General features: G+C 43.8%; 4 protein-coding genes across 4 annotated transcripts; 1 reads left to right on the plus strand and 3 right to left on the minus strand.

The window, feature by feature from the left end:
- Positions 1-1,308: 1,308 nt before the first annotated feature.
- On the minus strand, positions 1,309-4,775 carry LOC103984542 (L-ascorbate oxidase homolog). The gene is made up of 8 exons (XM_009402057.3): positions 4,613-4,775; positions 4,393-4,502; positions 3,452-3,722; positions 2,963-3,065; positions 2,546-2,891; positions 2,106-2,471; positions 1,950-2,028; positions 1,309-1,695 (listed from the first exon to the last, which is right to left on the minus strand). Exons 1-8 carry the CDS (start codon positions 4,751-4,753, stop codon positions 1,483-1,485), a joined length of 1,629 nt encoding a protein of 542 aa, XP_009400332.2. The 5' UTR covers positions 4,754-4,775; the 3' UTR covers positions 1,309-1,482.
- Positions 4,776-8,624: 3,849 nt separating this feature from the next.
- Positions 8,625-9,195, minus strand: LOC135639148 (auxin-responsive protein SAUR64-like). The gene is made up of 2 exons (XM_065152937.1): positions 8,855-9,195; positions 8,625-8,757 (listed from the first exon to the last, which is right to left on the minus strand). Exons 1-2 carry the CDS (start codon positions 9,193-9,195, stop codon positions 8,625-8,627), a joined length of 474 nt encoding a protein of 157 aa, XP_065009009.1.
- A 3,315-nt stretch (positions 9,196-12,510) lies between these two features.
- Positions 12,511-13,861, plus strand: LOC103984540 (expansin-like A1). The gene is made up of 5 exons (XM_009402055.3): positions 12,511-12,723; positions 12,815-12,924; positions 12,996-13,174; positions 13,293-13,422; positions 13,498-13,861. Exons 1-5 carry the CDS (start codon positions 12,603-12,605, stop codon positions 13,744-13,746), a joined length of 789 nt encoding a protein of 262 aa, XP_009400330.2. The 5' UTR covers positions 12,511-12,602; the 3' UTR covers positions 13,747-13,861.
- A 69-nt stretch (positions 13,862-13,930) lies between these two features.
- Positions 13,931-15,351, minus strand: LOC135639082 (uncharacterized). The gene has a single exon (XM_065152836.1). The coding sequence runs from the start codon at positions 15,177-15,179 to the stop codon at positions 14,184-14,186; it is 996 nt and encodes a 331-aa protein (XP_065008908.1). The 5' UTR covers positions 15,180-15,351; the 3' UTR covers positions 13,931-14,183.
- Between the last annotated feature and the right edge of the window lie 1,014 nt (positions 15,352-16,365).

Genomic DNA, 16,365 nt, shown 5'->3' on the forward strand with positions numbered 1-16,365 from the left:
TAGATTAATTATCTTGTTGGAGGAAGGAAGAAATGGATGCCTCTTTTTCCTGCAAACAAAAAAAAGGGAGGTTTGTAAGAACACTAGAGTGAGTTCTTCAAAAGCGATAATGTCTCCCATGATCCAGCATCTTTCCATGACTCTGATAACAAGTTTGCTTTTCGAAAGTTAGAGCAAGCGAGGACTGAATGCAAGTGGTACCGTCGTTGTCCTCTCCATCCAATACCATTTGTTCATTTAAACTAGTCTTTTTCCATGACAAAGACCACACCAAATCTTCAACTAGTGTTTTGCTGTCCCTGCTTTCCTGCCAGTTCCACTCCCATTAACCAGCGCCACGCCTTTTGACTTGCAGCAGCTGCAGCTCTCTCTGACGAATCCAGTCTTTCCACTGTTTAGCAAGGAAATGTTTGGCCTTTAAGAACCCAATACCTATAGCCGAAGTCACACCTGCATTTACCTTTCACTCAAAGTGGCACTGCACTCTCTTCATCCTTGCAGTCTCTGTTTCCCCATAGGAAGTGGTCAAGAACAGAACTGGGACTTTCTTCTATGACTGTGCGTGTCCGAGGGAAAAAGAGAGGGATTCGTTAGTATTGGGAGGCAGGAAAGTTGTGTGTTTCCTTTTACCTTTCCGGTTAATATCCTCTCTCTCTCACACGCACACATCCTTCGCACTTTCCAATCCTTCGTTTTCTATATAGAAAGATTTGAGAAGAAAGAAGGAGAGACATGATTGAAACCCCACTCCATCTTGTCTGCTGTAATGTGCATTGCACGAGAAGAAGAACCCCATCAGCGGTGGTTCTCTATGTATCTCTCTCTTCCTCTTGCATAAACACAATATATCCCCTCGCTTGGTCGGCAGTATCATAAGGTGGAGGCAGCGGCGTCTCATTTAGTTCGTGGTCGACGTCATGTGGGATTACCAAAGGGTTGCTTGCAGAGGTTATTGGCATTCTGTCCACCTCCAAATCATCCATCTCCCATGAACAAGAGAAGCTTACAGATGGAGGTGGGCATCCTGCCAACTGAACTCTGCTGGCTTCTCTTTGTAAAGCCCATTTGACAGATCTTGTTCCCGAACAAGCCCTATATTGCTCTCATTATAAGGGAGAAAGCAAACACTTACATGCCCAGAATATGAAAAGAAGGTAACACATGCAGCTCCTTTCTTATTCGTTCTTTTAGTAGTACGTTGTTAGGAAGAGGTTGTTCTTCTCCGCTGCTATAATCTATCAACGTTAGATATTGGAATTATGCAGCCGTCAAATGATGAGTTAAAATTAAATGCTTGTCTCATGAGAATATAACTTACGTGGCTACATAAATATTGAGAGTACTCTTTGGGAAAAGAACTCATTGCCAAGAAGAAAAGAAACCTTAGCACATTTGGACCGAATGTCTTCAGCACAAATCTTATAGGTGAGATGATATGATTGAAATATCAGCAGGAGCTTCTTCCCTTAAGCCAGCCTTAGCTTAGAGTGGGCGAGTAGATCGGTCAGCTGCTCTACCACAGAGAAGGGCGTTGTTTGGGATTGGATGCTCGTCCCTTACTGATTCCACAGGAGAGTAGACACGCAGATAGAACTGCTGACCGAGATACCGGCGCCCCCAGAACTCCGACCGCAGGTTCCACATCCCCACGTTGTCGAGGGCGACGTAAACAGCAGTCCATGACTTGGGATATACCTTCACATATCAGTTGGCGAGAGAGTGTTAATTCTGAGCTCCTTTGAACAAACTTGGCAAAGTATCAGACCAGTATTAGTTTGAGAGATTAAAGAGAGCGAGGAGAGATGAAACTGTCAGCATTTTTCTTTTGCAAAGAGTTATACTAATAGCTGCAAGAATCAGCTCAGCGACAAGCTTGCTCCGATTCGTGCAGGTCAAAAGCAGAGACAATGTATCATTTTCTGAGAGAAGAATCAGAACTCTCATCTTACTTGGGTAGTGCAGCGAGACACTGCATCGATGCGATTGTAATCCCTTCGTCTGTCCGGGCTCCATTTTCCACCATCCATTCTGAAAACCATAATGAGATACCAACATCAAGAAGTTGAATTTGGCTGCAAGCAAGCTTGGTTTTGCGGAGGGATTACCCGACGACCCAGAAGTTGTATCCATCGAGGTGCCAGCTCTGGACGATGCTCTCCTTGTTCTCGAACACGATCTCCGCGAAGGCGTGGAAGTCGGCCGCCATGACCGAGGTGTCGAGGTGCTCCTTGGCGCCCGGGGGGTAGTCGGCGATGCTCCCGAGCCGGAAGACGCCGCCGATCTTGAAGTGATCAGCGAGCTTCAAGGGGGTGTCCGCTTCCACAAACGAGACGCTGTTCACTGCGTAACGTTGCTTGCCGTTCACCTGGGCGGCTGAGTTGGCGAGTCGGACCGCCCGGGTCACGTTGATCGAGCCGTAGTGGTATGAGCCCTGCGGATTCGGCCTTGGCCCGCTTGCAGTGAGGTTCGTCCTGCGCAACGTTATGCTTGCAGAAAAGCAGGTGAAGAATGGGAATGAGATGCAGCACAGCATTGAAATGTGCACCTGATCGTGCGCGCTTGCTCCAGAGACCAATCGATCTGACCCGTAGGCCCTGCCGGGATGGGTCCCGACGCCTTCTGCTTCGAGTTGCCGTAGTGAAGAGTGGCAGTGGCGGCAAGGACGGGGTTGGTGAACCGGGTGGACACGGCGATGTAGTAGTCCCGGACGGGCTGGTCGGCGGTGACCAGCACCGACAACGACTGGCCGACGTGCACGTCGAGGGAAGAGTAGTCGTTCTGCACGGTGTGAGTGCCCTCCACCTCCACCAGCTTCATCGTGTGCGCCTGCACCCGGATGTTCAACGAGTTCTGCAGCCCAACGTTGGAGATCCTCAGCCTGTACGTCTTGCCTGCAGCGCCCAACACAGAGATGGAAGAAGTAGCTAACTCATGATGTGCGACATGAGTAAGCGATACCAACCTTGATCGACTGCGAAGGTGGCGCCATTGGAGCTGCGGCCATTGATGAGAATGGCGTCCGGGAAGGGGAGCCTCTTGCCGCGGTCCAACCTGGCTTTTAGAACCTACTCGACAACATTAAAAGACGGTACAATAATATGATCATGCAAATAACCAATTGAAAGAATTAATGACTAATAAACTATAAATTCAAAATTAGTATATATACATCTTTTGCGTGATTTGGTATCGTGTCAAATGATGGCATGGTTGCACACCAATGAGACATGACCAATTCCCGAGACGACTCTCCAGCATCACACTCGTGTGTGACCAACGCCACCAATGCTCACAACCCCACAGATCTTATCACCGCTGTGATTTTTGTTTTACGACTAATAGCAGTTTTAGTCAAATTTTTATCATGATATCAATCTTGAATTCACAAATATTTTTCGAACGAATTAGCAGAGTCGAAAGAACAATCAAGGAGGAGATGGAGTTCTCATACCGAGTGACCGGCCTTGTACCAATCACCGATGAGGAGGGTGAAGTCATCGGCGGGGGTGGCGAAGGGCACCGGGATGCGGGGCCTGCTCAAGATCCGGATGCCCCCGAAGCCGCCGGCCGCCTTGTGGAAGGCCAAGGACGGGAAGTAGAAGAAGCTGCCGATTTGGTCCTTGAGATGCATCACGTAGGTGAAGTTCTTCCCGGGTGGGATGGGGCAGTTGGTCCCCGAGACGCCATCTTGCCATGAGTTCCCTCTTTGCTGCACCCCGTTCCTGCTTCCCGAATCAGAGAACCTGGTCAGCTTGCCATTCTGCCATTCGTTTACCTCCGCAGCAAACATTTCCAGCTACGTAAACTCCATTAGCTACCAATCGAGGACAAGGACTGAAGGGCAAGTTAGCATGATTTCCGTATGGCAGATACATTGATGGCGTCCCCTTTTTAGCTTTAGGAAGTGGGCTACTATATCCTACTTAGAAAATAGACAGCATCAATAGTTCCGGAATCATCAGTAAGCGACCCAAAGTGCTTATTCTTAGAAGTGCATGACTGCGTACTAAGAGAACTCAGTTTACCATATCGATTTCTTTCGGTTCCATGAATGTTTATAGCTTCGAGTGTTCAGCTCAGTCCATTAATTCTCTTTCCAATAACCATTTATGCATTTCTATATGCATGGGCAACAAGTTTGAGCCTTTTCTACAAGGACTAAGAGTTAAAGAGCAACATTATTTAGGTGGCCATATGGGACAATAAGATTCTGGTCTTTTGCACTTAATCCATTGCGAAAGCGACATGAATGACCTCTTTGTTTCGTTGCGATGCAAATGTCTTGATCATTAATACGAAAAGCTATGTTGACCTTCCGAGGAGGAGGTCCTTTCGCATGCACATGAGAGAGAGAGAGAGAGAGAGAGAGAGAGAGAGGAAGAGGAGACTTGCCATGAGATGAGAAAAGGCTCTGTCAATCTGTTGTATACGTTTACGATAATATTGTCGTTGGTCTGTGAATGGATATCCGGCCCTGGGAATTGCCCATTGATCAGTATCCCCTGTGTTCATTCGGAACGATCCACCCAAGAAAAGGAAACGTTGAACCACAAATCTTGGCGATGTTGATAGAAAGGGGGAGAGAGAGAGGATAAAGAACAGCACAGAGCACCTGCTGCCGGATTCCCAGAGGGTAGATATCTCCGAACGTGACGTTCCAATCGAAGAACCTGTACGGGTCCTCAGCACCAACAAGCATGGCCAAGAAACAACAACCACATAAAAGAACGACAGTCGCCTTGCCCGAGGCCATCGATTGATCTCAGAAGGGTCTGAAATGGAAGGGGAAGCGACCGACTCTGAGCTTTCACTCAACTTCACATCTTATACGTCTCTACTCGATGTATGGAGACTGGCAAAGACAGGATGTGAACAGGAAGAAGATGGGTTTTGTGTGAGCGTGGGTTGTGGTGGTGATGGAAACTTTTAGTGCAAGCGAAGTATGTAATCTTGTGAAACAACGCCAAGTTGCCCAGTGGGGGTACTCAATAAGGTATCAGCTCAATTAGTGTTCTCGAGATGCACCCCTTTGAAATGAACTGAACGAACTGTAGGGAAAAAGGATCGTAATTATTGTCTGTGTGAATTCCATATATATATATATATATATATATATATATATATATATATATATATATATATATATATATATATATATATATATATATATATATATATATATATATATCAGTTTTATCAATAGATGTCTTTTTTTGGTTTTTCTCAAAAAATAACCCTCATTCAAAAAATATTCAGAATACGTCTCACGAATTCTTCCTATCAAAAATTTTCATCAATTTTTTGAACCGTTACAGTAATTTTATTTGACTTATTTATATTTTTAATATCATTTAATATTTTTTTGTTAAGATATTAAAAATATTATAAGTGGCAGTATATTCTGTTTCTTTGGTTATCATTGGTAGAATATTATAATATCATATTTTTAGGGTTGTAATTAATTTGATTAAGATTAGGAATCTATTCGGGTCATTTATAATATTTTTATTATGCTGATCAAAACACTATAATAAGTTAATTTTTTATTTTTATTTAAGTGATGTTATTCCTAAATTATTATAAATACCTATTTGAATTATAGTATGATGTATCAAATACTTGTTAATGTGTTTTGATTCTATTTGACCCACTTACAGTATTTTTCAATAATATTATAGTATTTCTATTAACTTATAAAGATATTGAAAAACATCTTTAGTTATTTTGCACATAGATGTATCAAATTTTTAGATTTGAAATTAGTTTGATTGATGTTACGAGTCTATTTATATCATTTATAATGCTCCCAAATAGATTTTTGTTGTGGTGGTCGAAACACTATTACGACAGCAGGGATAGTGCCGTAGAAATGATTTTTAAGACACATATCCGGATCTAAGTAGTTTTGTCACTACTACTGTTGGACTTACACTAGAAATGAAGCTTGCATTTCGTTAGCAATGGCTTTGATTCTTTTTGAGCAACGAGTGGGAGAAGTGGTAGGTTTCATCACTAAGAATTCTTTTGCTTTCTTCTGAAAACTCGTAGGATTTAAATAGCAAAGAGTGTGGAAATGGTTGCTATTTACATGAGTAATAGATCACTAGGGGTTCTCTTGTCATGATTTAAGGCAAGTTCAAAACCTAGTAGTTTTATTTCCATTACATATAATGATGCAGAATATATGTGACAAATATACATTATGTAAATGGAAAGTTTTTGACTGTTTTTTCGTTATTCATCTTCTGAAAAAGAAAGAGATATTATTCGAACCATTTGCATTTCTAACTCATATTAAATGGTTAATTTAGTTAATCAGTCAAGAATATGATCCGAGTGGATAATAATTAAATTATGATGAGAGAAAATATTATTAAAGTTTTAGTCGATGTGGTTTGGACCCACATGCACAGGGTTGTTCAAGGTGAAAACGTTGAGCTCTCGAGGTGTCAGATACACGAATACTAAGGTCAAAAGAGGTTTTCCAACCTAATCATTCAATTTTCAAGTTAGTAATCCAAAGTCTTCGAGTATTGACATGAGCGGTCATAAAAAGGTAAATTTTTTTTAAATTATGTTAAGGATATATTTTTATATCTAGTCGTAAATGGATAAAATATTCCACGAGAGTAACATATTCAGTAAAATATCGTTTGGACTCTTGTCCATGTTGACAGACGAATGGAAGGTGACCTGGACCTCATGTGACGGTTACGTGTCAAATGATGATTAACCGACATTATATTCCTTATTATTTGTCCTCTTCTTTTCGAAGATATGCTTCGGAGCTCTTACGAGAGGGGCTCGAAGTGCGACGTTTAGTTTATTTGGCACAAGAGGGTTTGAGATCTCTTCTTACAAGTCAGGTTTTCCCAACTCACGAGCCTTAAGTATAATTTGTTCTACGTTTTTGTCATATTAACTTTCGTCTCATACGGGTCAGATTTTTCTAACTCACGTCTTTCAGACACATACATTATCAATGATTATTTTATTAATTAATAACCGAAAATAATGGATTGAGAACATATGATGTTATGTGTCTCCCGTCATACACATAGGTACACCAACATTTTCTAGAGTTTAAGGTAGCTACCATTTTATGAATAGGATTAGGGCCTCATTTCCATTGATTAAAAATCAACTACTCCATGAATTTTGTTTAAGATGCTTAAGAAACTTTTATAAAAAGAACCATACATACTGAAATATACATCTAGCCAATCAAAATATAAACAGTTTTATCAACGTAGAATTCATGGTTTTCATCTCTACAGAAAAAAAAAATTAATGGTCTATCTTTTTCAATAGAATGACTTATATATATCATAAATTCATGCACCAATGCTTTCACATTATTTATTGTGTGTTGGTTTATTTGATAAATACAGAAAATATTTTCAAACTATATAAATTATAATTTTAAAATATTTTAACATCATAAATCATGTCTGATAGAAAATATTTGTGTGAAGAGAGATTAAAAGAATAATCTTATATTAATAATATCGAGAGATATAAATTATTATTATTATTATTATTATTATTATTATTTATAATTTAAAAACTTAAAATTATAGATTGAATTATGTTTGATTCGATATGTGTTAATATATGTTAACGAAATCAACGAACTACGGGGAAACTGCGATGCCTTGACACCCATGTCTTGTCCATGTTGGGTTGGAGAGAGGGCGAGGCATGTGCACGCCAGCGAGAACACTTCAATTGCTCATGTTTGTGGTTGATGAGAGTGACGGCACAACTCCTCCTCGGAGGGAAGCTTACTATGCTTTGTTCTTGGCTACCATTTGGCCCAGGCTTTCAATGAAGGATGAGGAGGGGTTGGCGGAAGCTTCCCCGAAGCTACTCATCGATGGTCCTTTGATACCATTGGTTGAGTCTTTTATGACTTCAGTGCAGTTTGAGCTGGAAATTTGGTCTGTGAGAACAGTGGCATTGCTGACCATGAATATGCTGTTTGGATAAGGTGAAGATGGACCTACAGTGTGCTGAAGGGTTCTGTAGCTCATGTGGTTGTTCTTTCTTTTGTTGGATTTGGAATTGCTAATAGATTTTTATTGTTCGCCAGTATGCATATATGTATTTGAAAACATGTTTGTTTTTTTTTTTCAAACAAAATTTTTTTTATTAAGCTAATTTGAAAAAATCTTACGCTAATTTGTGATATCTTCCTCTAATCCCATGTCCGAAGAGAGTGAAAATATAAATTGACTTATAAGAATACGATGAACATGAAAGTATTGATTAGTTTAGTTGATAAAGATTTTGAATCTCTCCATCCAGTCAACAATAAAAACATAATAACGGTGTAAAAATTTTCGACAAAATAAATTTTTCAAAGAAAAAAAAGAGAAATATATAAAATGATAAGTACAATCCACTTCATCGAAATCAAGCTTAAACAATAGTATGTTGATCCCACTGCCATTAACCATCAAGTCCTTCACACAAGAGCTTTACAAAAGTAAGTTCAAGAAGCAATAGGGACATCCAAAACAAAATGATCACAAGATTGGTCATTACCAACTAAATACAATAAAAAAAGGATCTGATTATTACCAAAGAAATACAAGAAGCCAGGCTTCAAAGTCTGAAAAGCCCTAACGAAGACCCATCCCAACTCCCAGTTGGACTTGGGAGGATAGTGAGGACTCAAAAAGCAAAGGCTCCCGTACTTGGCCTTTGACAACCTTGAAAGCAAATGGACAACCAACTTCTGCTGGTGGGAAATCTCTGTACATGCGACACACGATTCAGTAGACGGAAACATTTGTGCTTCTACGACGCTATTATTTGTTGCTGGTGACATCCGGGATGAACCAGCCTGCACCGGTCTGCATCGATGATGGAGGCAAGCAAAGCCCTCTCCACATCTCCGGACATGCGTCTACCGAGCAAGGAGAGGATGTACTCCATGGAAACCGCGCTGCACGCCAACGTGATCGGCCCATCGCCTGGTAATCCAAACTCCTCCTCCGACACCCTTAGTAGCTCCTGAAATAGACGGCTCTTGAGGAACGCCAATGGGACCATGAACCTCGCATCGTCCACAGTGTACACCACAAAATGGCCCTTCTCAGCGACCACTGTCGTGCAAGCGCCGGAACTGGGAGCTCTCATCAACGGGAAACCCCTCTTTGCCTTCTCGACAAGTCTCTTGGGACTCAACATGGTTAACCGGGCTGAACAGGCACTTTTCTTCGGCAAACAAACCCTTAGACCGATGGAAAAGCCTTGGATGTGCTTGGGATCACCAAACGTAGTCCTCTACTTATATTGAAGAGGAAGCACCTCAGTCCAGATCTGTATCTTTCAAACGTTTCATCGCAAGGGGAGCAAAGCCATGTGGGAGCTTGCAAGAGGATGTAAATGTGACAGCTATATGTTTAGATTTGGTTGGACGATTCCTTTATGTGGTCGGATAATGTGTTCGTGGTTAGCAGTGTAGCTCCTCCCTTTCCTTCTGGGAGATCTGAGGACATGTAGGTCCATGGGGTTATCCTCGAAAAGATCCTGAACCAACCTAATGAAATGTACACCCTACTGTTACCTTCACCGTCTCTTGGTTTCTAGAGAACATGTAGTTCCTTCTTGAACTTGCATTAGAACCCAAAACACGTTCCTTTACCTCCTTACGGTCAGCCACTACGTGATCCTACACACCATCTCAGTAGCTTCTTCGTAATTGTTGCGGAACTCGATCGTTTTTGTTCGTGACGTTTGACCATTTGGCTCTCGCGAGGGCTACGGATGTGCTTCTTTTGTTCTTGCAGTGTAGGGGATGCATGACAGTAATGACAAGCGACCGGTCGCCGACGGGCTTTCGTTTAGGTTTCGCTTTCAGCAGGGCACTTTGTCTGTCTGGTGATGGCAATTGCTCTGCTGACTCGTGAACGCGAACAGCATGGACCGACAAACGCGCCTAAGGCTGGTGGTATAGCTTCCACGGTCGTCATGGTTGTTCTATCTGCTAATGGCATTTATTGACATGTCACGTATATGTTCCTCGGTAGCAAAGTTCTCTTGAATGGTTTCTGGACGTGTTCTTACACGTCCTCTTCTCAAGAACAGTTTTACCAGTGTAAGCTCATGTACATCGTAATGAAAATTGAAAATGCAGTCCTCATCGGAAGTTGACACCATGCACTTTGTCACCTCCATTTCAGCACTACATCTAGACAACACCTATGAGGAAGATAAGACGCATCACGACACTTGGGTTGATTAGATTTGTCTGTGGCTGGCAGCTTTAGATCCCTAGTTTCTTTCGAGTGATCTGAAGACATGTAGGCTCCATGCCATTGGTCATCTTAAATGGATTTCTTAGTTGACCTAACAATATGGGCATCCAAGTGGTTCTTGACTGTTGGATTCTTGCCCATGATCTTTGGAAAAGTTCCGTAGGTTCTTCGACATCTTCGTATATATTAACTGGAGCTCTTCCTCAATTACTCTACAGAAAAAAGTGGAAATCCCACTTTTTGGCAATCATCCAATGATGTACTCTTGGAGAACAATGATCGACACAAATATAACTTTATTCTTGTCATGCAGATATCGTACAAGTGGAAACATCCAATTTGAACTCACTTTTAGAAAGGCAAGACAGCTATATTTGAATCATAATTGAGACAGTCACCTTAGGATCCTGAATTATATGTATTTGCTTTTACGCATCATGGCATCATACCTAAAGACATCCCTGAACTAATCGAATGAACTGGGCATCCAAGTGATAGATTATATAGTCTTTTGGAAGACAATCGACAAAGTTCTTTCTTGTAATGCTGATATTGTGATATCATTTCAAGATCATTCATCTTCTTGTATGCATGAAATGGTGCTTGACATCAGAATCACGACTTTCTAGGAAGCAAGATCATGTGCTTCCTGGTGAGAAGATTAATTTCTGCATTTATGCTGATGTCGAGCCATTAATCTTTTGTGACTGCTACGAATGTATTTTCTTTTGTCCTTGGTGGTGTAGGAATGCATCAAGAACATCATCATTCTAATGATCGATGAAGCTTTCAAAGAACCATGAACCCACGATCTGCTGCTTAAGGTTCTGTACCTTGCGTAGCTGTCATTGACGTTGACAGGATATTGCTGTCTTCTCTTCTCAAGAACATCTCCCAAATGGAGTTATTTGTGATCAACATTCGCCCACATTTTTTTGGATCGAATACTTGGAATCTGTCAGCTAAGACATACTTCTAAACTTCTTTCTCTTAATGCATGGAAAAGGATTTTAGTTGGAAAATGATGAAATCATGTTGAAGGCTACTGTTTCATCAATGGCACCAACAATGTCAGACTGAGATATTATCTATACTAACTCATCGACTTTAAGGTTCTCTGTCTTGAAAAAGAATGTATACTTCTCTTAAGCTGCAAGCTTAAATTCTGAAGGTCTCGACAGGTGCATGTGATCTCTACCTTCGTTCTTCGAAGCTGCAACAGTACTGGGAAATTGTCAAAGATGATAGCTTGGGGTGGTGGACCGCATGCATGATCGTTGATCTGCTACATGCATCTTTTTGACCGAAGCACAACAATCACAAAAGACGCATATACAAATCGAACAATCTCTGCGCTACCTCCCCATCCTTTTTGCACAAAGTTTTCATTCAGTCGTGTAGAGGACCACAACATACGCTTTGCATGATGAGGAATCAATGTAGAAAAGATAAGAGTAGGACTCGAGGCATTTCATTGTCCTCGGTCAACCCTTTCGGCGAACTGGGCCAATGTGCCATGCTGATGATCAAAGGAGAACTTAGACCAAGTTCATGGCCCTCTACCACAACCCCGAGCAAATCATTCTGAGAAATGCCATTTGGCATTACTAGTATATCCATTCTAGTTAGTAGTCTTAGCATTTGTTTTTGCCAAGCATAATTAATACTTGCTCACAGCAGAAATGTTGACAAATCATGCTTAGCAGAAACATGCTTCCGTCGATTACTGAGCTAAGCTAGCAAGAATCATTGCAAAATGTTCCAGAAACAGACAATACAGGCTAAAGTAGAGAGGAAGAGTGTGATCTGCACTCTACAGGGGGCAACTCCTCTCGCGAGCAGTAGCTACAACCCCGACTCTGTTTTGACAAATGCAAGAGAAGAGAGATTATCCTGTCAAGGGCTGACGCTTAAAGAGAAAAGCGAAAAGGATTGCTGACTACGATTAGCACTTGTAGCGTCCATATTATTATCTCGTCAATTCTAGAGGCATTTGTTTTCTCATCTCCAACTGCTTTGGACCGACTACTTCACGTCGTCCATTAGATTTCACCCATGGAAAGATACCCAAGGAACAATTAAAACATGGTTCTGAGAAGATGCCGAAAGAGATTGATACTTCATGCATGGGTCTGCTCTTCTCTTCTGACATATGGCTGCAGGACCAGTTGATGGGCGCGTGCATCGGTCAGTTTCCTTTCTAATATTCTTATTGATCTACACTCATCTTATTGGACTGTTCTGCCCCAAGATCCGGCAACCCAGTCGTCTCCTCTGCCTCGCCTCTATTTGATCAGAAGAAGGGAACTGTCCTCCATCTCCTCTCTGAACACCAACATGGGTTGTGACTCTGTCTGCTTGATTTTTGTTCTCTTCCTTCTTCCCTGCTCTGCTATGGCTTGTGACAAGTGTGTGCATCAAGCCAGGGCTGGCTACTCCTCCTCCTCCGCTTTCTCTGGTATGTTGCAGCACTGCAAACTTGTGCTTCTTTAGTTCAGTGCTCCAAAGCAGAAGAGGTTTTATCCGGTTCGATCGGTTTGTCCTTACAGTCGGAGCTTGCGGATATGGTTCCTTGGCTTTGGGCTTCAGCGGAGGCTATGTTGCTGCTGCAGGCCCTTCTCTTCACAGAGGTGGTATTGGCTGTGGAGCATGTTTCCAGGTTAGATTCACATGCAATTCCACGTAAAACTTATTGCTCTTGTCAATCATATAATCACTCGTTTTAAGCAGGTAAGATGCAAGAACACGAAGATATGCAGCAGCGGAGGTGTCAAAGTGATCCTTACGGACCTCAACAAGATCAGCGACACCGATTTGGCTCTCAATAGGCCGGCTTATGCAGCCATGGCACGATATGGGATGGCCAAAGAGCTGAAGAAACTGGGCATCGTAGATGTGGAATACAAGAGGTAGTGAGTTGAATGTTGGATGTCAGAGTTGTCGTCAAACATGCATATATTGTTTCTCGCAACATGGTAGCCACTGTTGTTTCTGAATCGGAAACTTCTTCTTGTTTGCTGTGATCAGGATTCCATGTGAGCACAACAAGAACTTATCCATTAGAGTGGAAGAGAAGAGCCAAAGCCCGAACTATCTGGCCATCAAGTTCCTGTATCAGGGAGGTCAGACTGATATAGTAGCAGTGGACGTGGCACAGGTAGTAAAAAGGCTCACAAGAACTGGTTCACTTCCAATTGAACCGGAGTACTAATGCTACGCGTTGGGTCCACAGGTGGGATCGTCGGATTGGCAATTCATGAGCCGGGAATACGGACCGGTGTGGAGCACGAACCGGGCGCCTCCGGGGCCACTGCAGCTCAGAATGGTGGTCACCGGCGGCTACGACGGGAAGTGGGTTTGGGCTCAGGAGGAGGTCCTGCCGGTCGACTGGAAGACCGGGTCGGTTTACGACTTGCGGGTTCAGATCACTGACATCGCTCAAGAAGGCTGCTACACCTGTGACACAAAAGACTGGAAGTGATGCACGCTCGAGCTCCCTCGTTTCAAAAGATTCGATAGGCTAATTATATGTTTCTGCTAACCACAGATCATATGTTTCTGATGATAAATAATAATATATACAACCTCCCTGCAAACATGAAGAGTGCATGAAGAAAACAACCGGAGCCATAACGCAAGTTAATTTGCATCTGCTTCTGATAGTGGGTGATGAACAATATGATCTCTTTGCTAACTTCAGGAGGGAATGGTTGCCAAGAAATCAGAGAAGACACATAAATGAGCCAAAACGAAAAGAAAATAAGTTCATGCATGTACATAAAGAGAGTAATAGTATCTCATTCATGTACCTCCCAACAATATAAATGAACAAAAAATTGTATTATCTCTTATTTCACGTTTGAACCATAATGTGTCGATGATGTATATACGCTATAAATGGAAGTAGTAGTACAGTAGTTAGAAGCCGGGAGTGAGAATGTTGAGGAGGGAAACACGGGTGTTGACGAGAGTCCTAAACACCAGCTCGCTACCCTTCTCCATCTCTGCCATGCAATCCTCCAATTCCACCAACCTTTCCAACGCCCCCATCTCCTCCTCCTCGTCCTCCTCGTCCACCTCCACCTCCACCTCCTTGCACTTCTCTGTCCCTCCTCCCTTCTTCAACAGCTTCAACCTCGCCCTCTCTCTCCACCTCATCACTGCAGCCACCCACGTGCATGTCGGCGGCAAAGCAGGTGTAGCCATCGTCGTGGAGGCCGATAGAGCTGCGACTCCATTGAAGACCGCTGCCGAGGTTGCAGCCGTTACTGTGATCACCTCTTTCATTACTTTGGCCAGCTCCGCCTCCTCTTCGTCTGCCGAGCCCGTGAACAGCGGCGGCGACCGTCCGACGACGCGAATTAAGGAAGCCAGCTTGAATAGCTCTTTCTCAACCCGGCGCTGCGAGCGGAGGCAGGAGGAGAGACGAAGCCCGTCGTTTCGGCGGCGGAGGGCGGCGCGGGTGGCAGAGAGGCGGTGCTTCAGGTCGAGAGCGGCGGAGCGGAAGGAGGCGTGGGCATCGGCGAGGCGGAGCAGGTCGTCGAGGAGGCGGTCAGCTAGCCGAGAGTAGCGGCGGCGGCGTCGGAGTGGGTCCTGAGCCTGGGGAAGGCCGAGGAGGTCGGGGAGGGCTGCGAGGAGGAGCTGGACGCGCACGAGTCCGTCTGAGAGCGAGGCGGGAGAAGGGGACGGGCACCAGGAGCGGAGGGCGCAGAGTTCGGGGCGGAGGTGGTCGGCGAGGGGGTGGAGGCGAGCGGGCAGGCTGACGGAGCGTGCTCTGAAGGAGAGCTCCGCAGCGCCTCGGGCGGAGCGGTGGCAGGGTTGGCTGAAGGGGTGGGGTACGGCTGAGAAGGAGATGGAGCGGCGGAATCCGATCCCCGCCATCCTTCTCTTCATTTCCTCCATATCAGGCCTCATGTCTCTTTCCTTGACGATGGTGATGACGACGATGGGCTTCGTTGGATTTATACAAGAGAGGGAGGTTGTGCATTTGATGCTTCCAAACTAGCTTTAAACACGTCGGTGTAGGGGGTGGATCCGACGAGCATCTTCAAAACGCCCGAGGCTGGCGCTGTGGACGGAGCTTTCACGTGGAAATCACAAGTAATAGAGGAGATTCCACCTGGTGCTCACGCACCTCCGCCCATCCACGGTCGGCGGCATCAGCGAGAAATGCTTCACATTTCCCGACCCAAATCACAATCACGACTCACGTGGCAGTTGCATCGTAGGTCAACATACGTACCCAATCGGAAGCGCCACGTGTCCCCCGCACTCTATGCTGAGCTGGAAGAAATAGTCTATCCGGAAATATCAGAAAAAGAAAGATACAAAACAAAAATGGGTGTCGATGCGACGGAGTCGAGGGCGGCAAATCTAGAGGGAAACTTTCCCACGTCATAAATGCCACTGTACAGCTATGTTTAAACTCCTTTAAAGAACCAAGTGTCCAGTGTTGAACACCGATCAGGAAACATCGAGGAGACAGGAGGCGCGTAGATTTCTCTGATCTACAGCTACATGATTAACTAATTATAATATATTTTTCTCCATTATAATACAGTAAATACTGTAGAATTTTGTACATCTCAGATTAGAGTAATACAGTAAATACTTTCTCATGGCCTTATTTGTAAGAGAGCAAGCACCAATTAATCACATCATGGATCTAAAACACTGATCTGATCAGATCAGATCAGATACACACTTCTCATGAACAATGTTGGGTTCGGCCAGGCTCGGATTAGAGACATCTTGGTTCGGTCCAGGCCCGGTCCATTTACATCGCTAATTTTGACTACGTCAAGTGCCGCATGCCTGCCATGACATGTAAATTGCATGTCGCAGGAAATGAAACATAATATGGATGATGAACATTGCATGTAGCTAAATCTTCTTATTCTTGTTTGTTAAGTGGCATCTGCCCTGCCCAACCGGTAGCCTAATAACGCCGGTGACCAAAGAACATAGGCGATAGGATGTAACGAGGCCGGACAGCACTCCCATCTCTGTCAGCGTGCGCAACGCAACATCAACGTCGATGGGGTACGTTCGCTGATGCGCTGTCGCACGGCCACCCGCAGTCTGCAGCGAGCAACAGCGG

This window comes from Musa acuminata, chromosome BXJ3-5 (assembly GCF_036884655.1).
Source record: "Musa acuminata AAA Group cultivar baxijiao chromosome BXJ3-5, Cavendish_Baxijiao_AAA, whole genome shotgun sequence".
Lineage (NCBI taxonomy): Eukaryota > Viridiplantae > Streptophyta > Magnoliopsida > Zingiberales > Musaceae > Musa > Musa acuminata.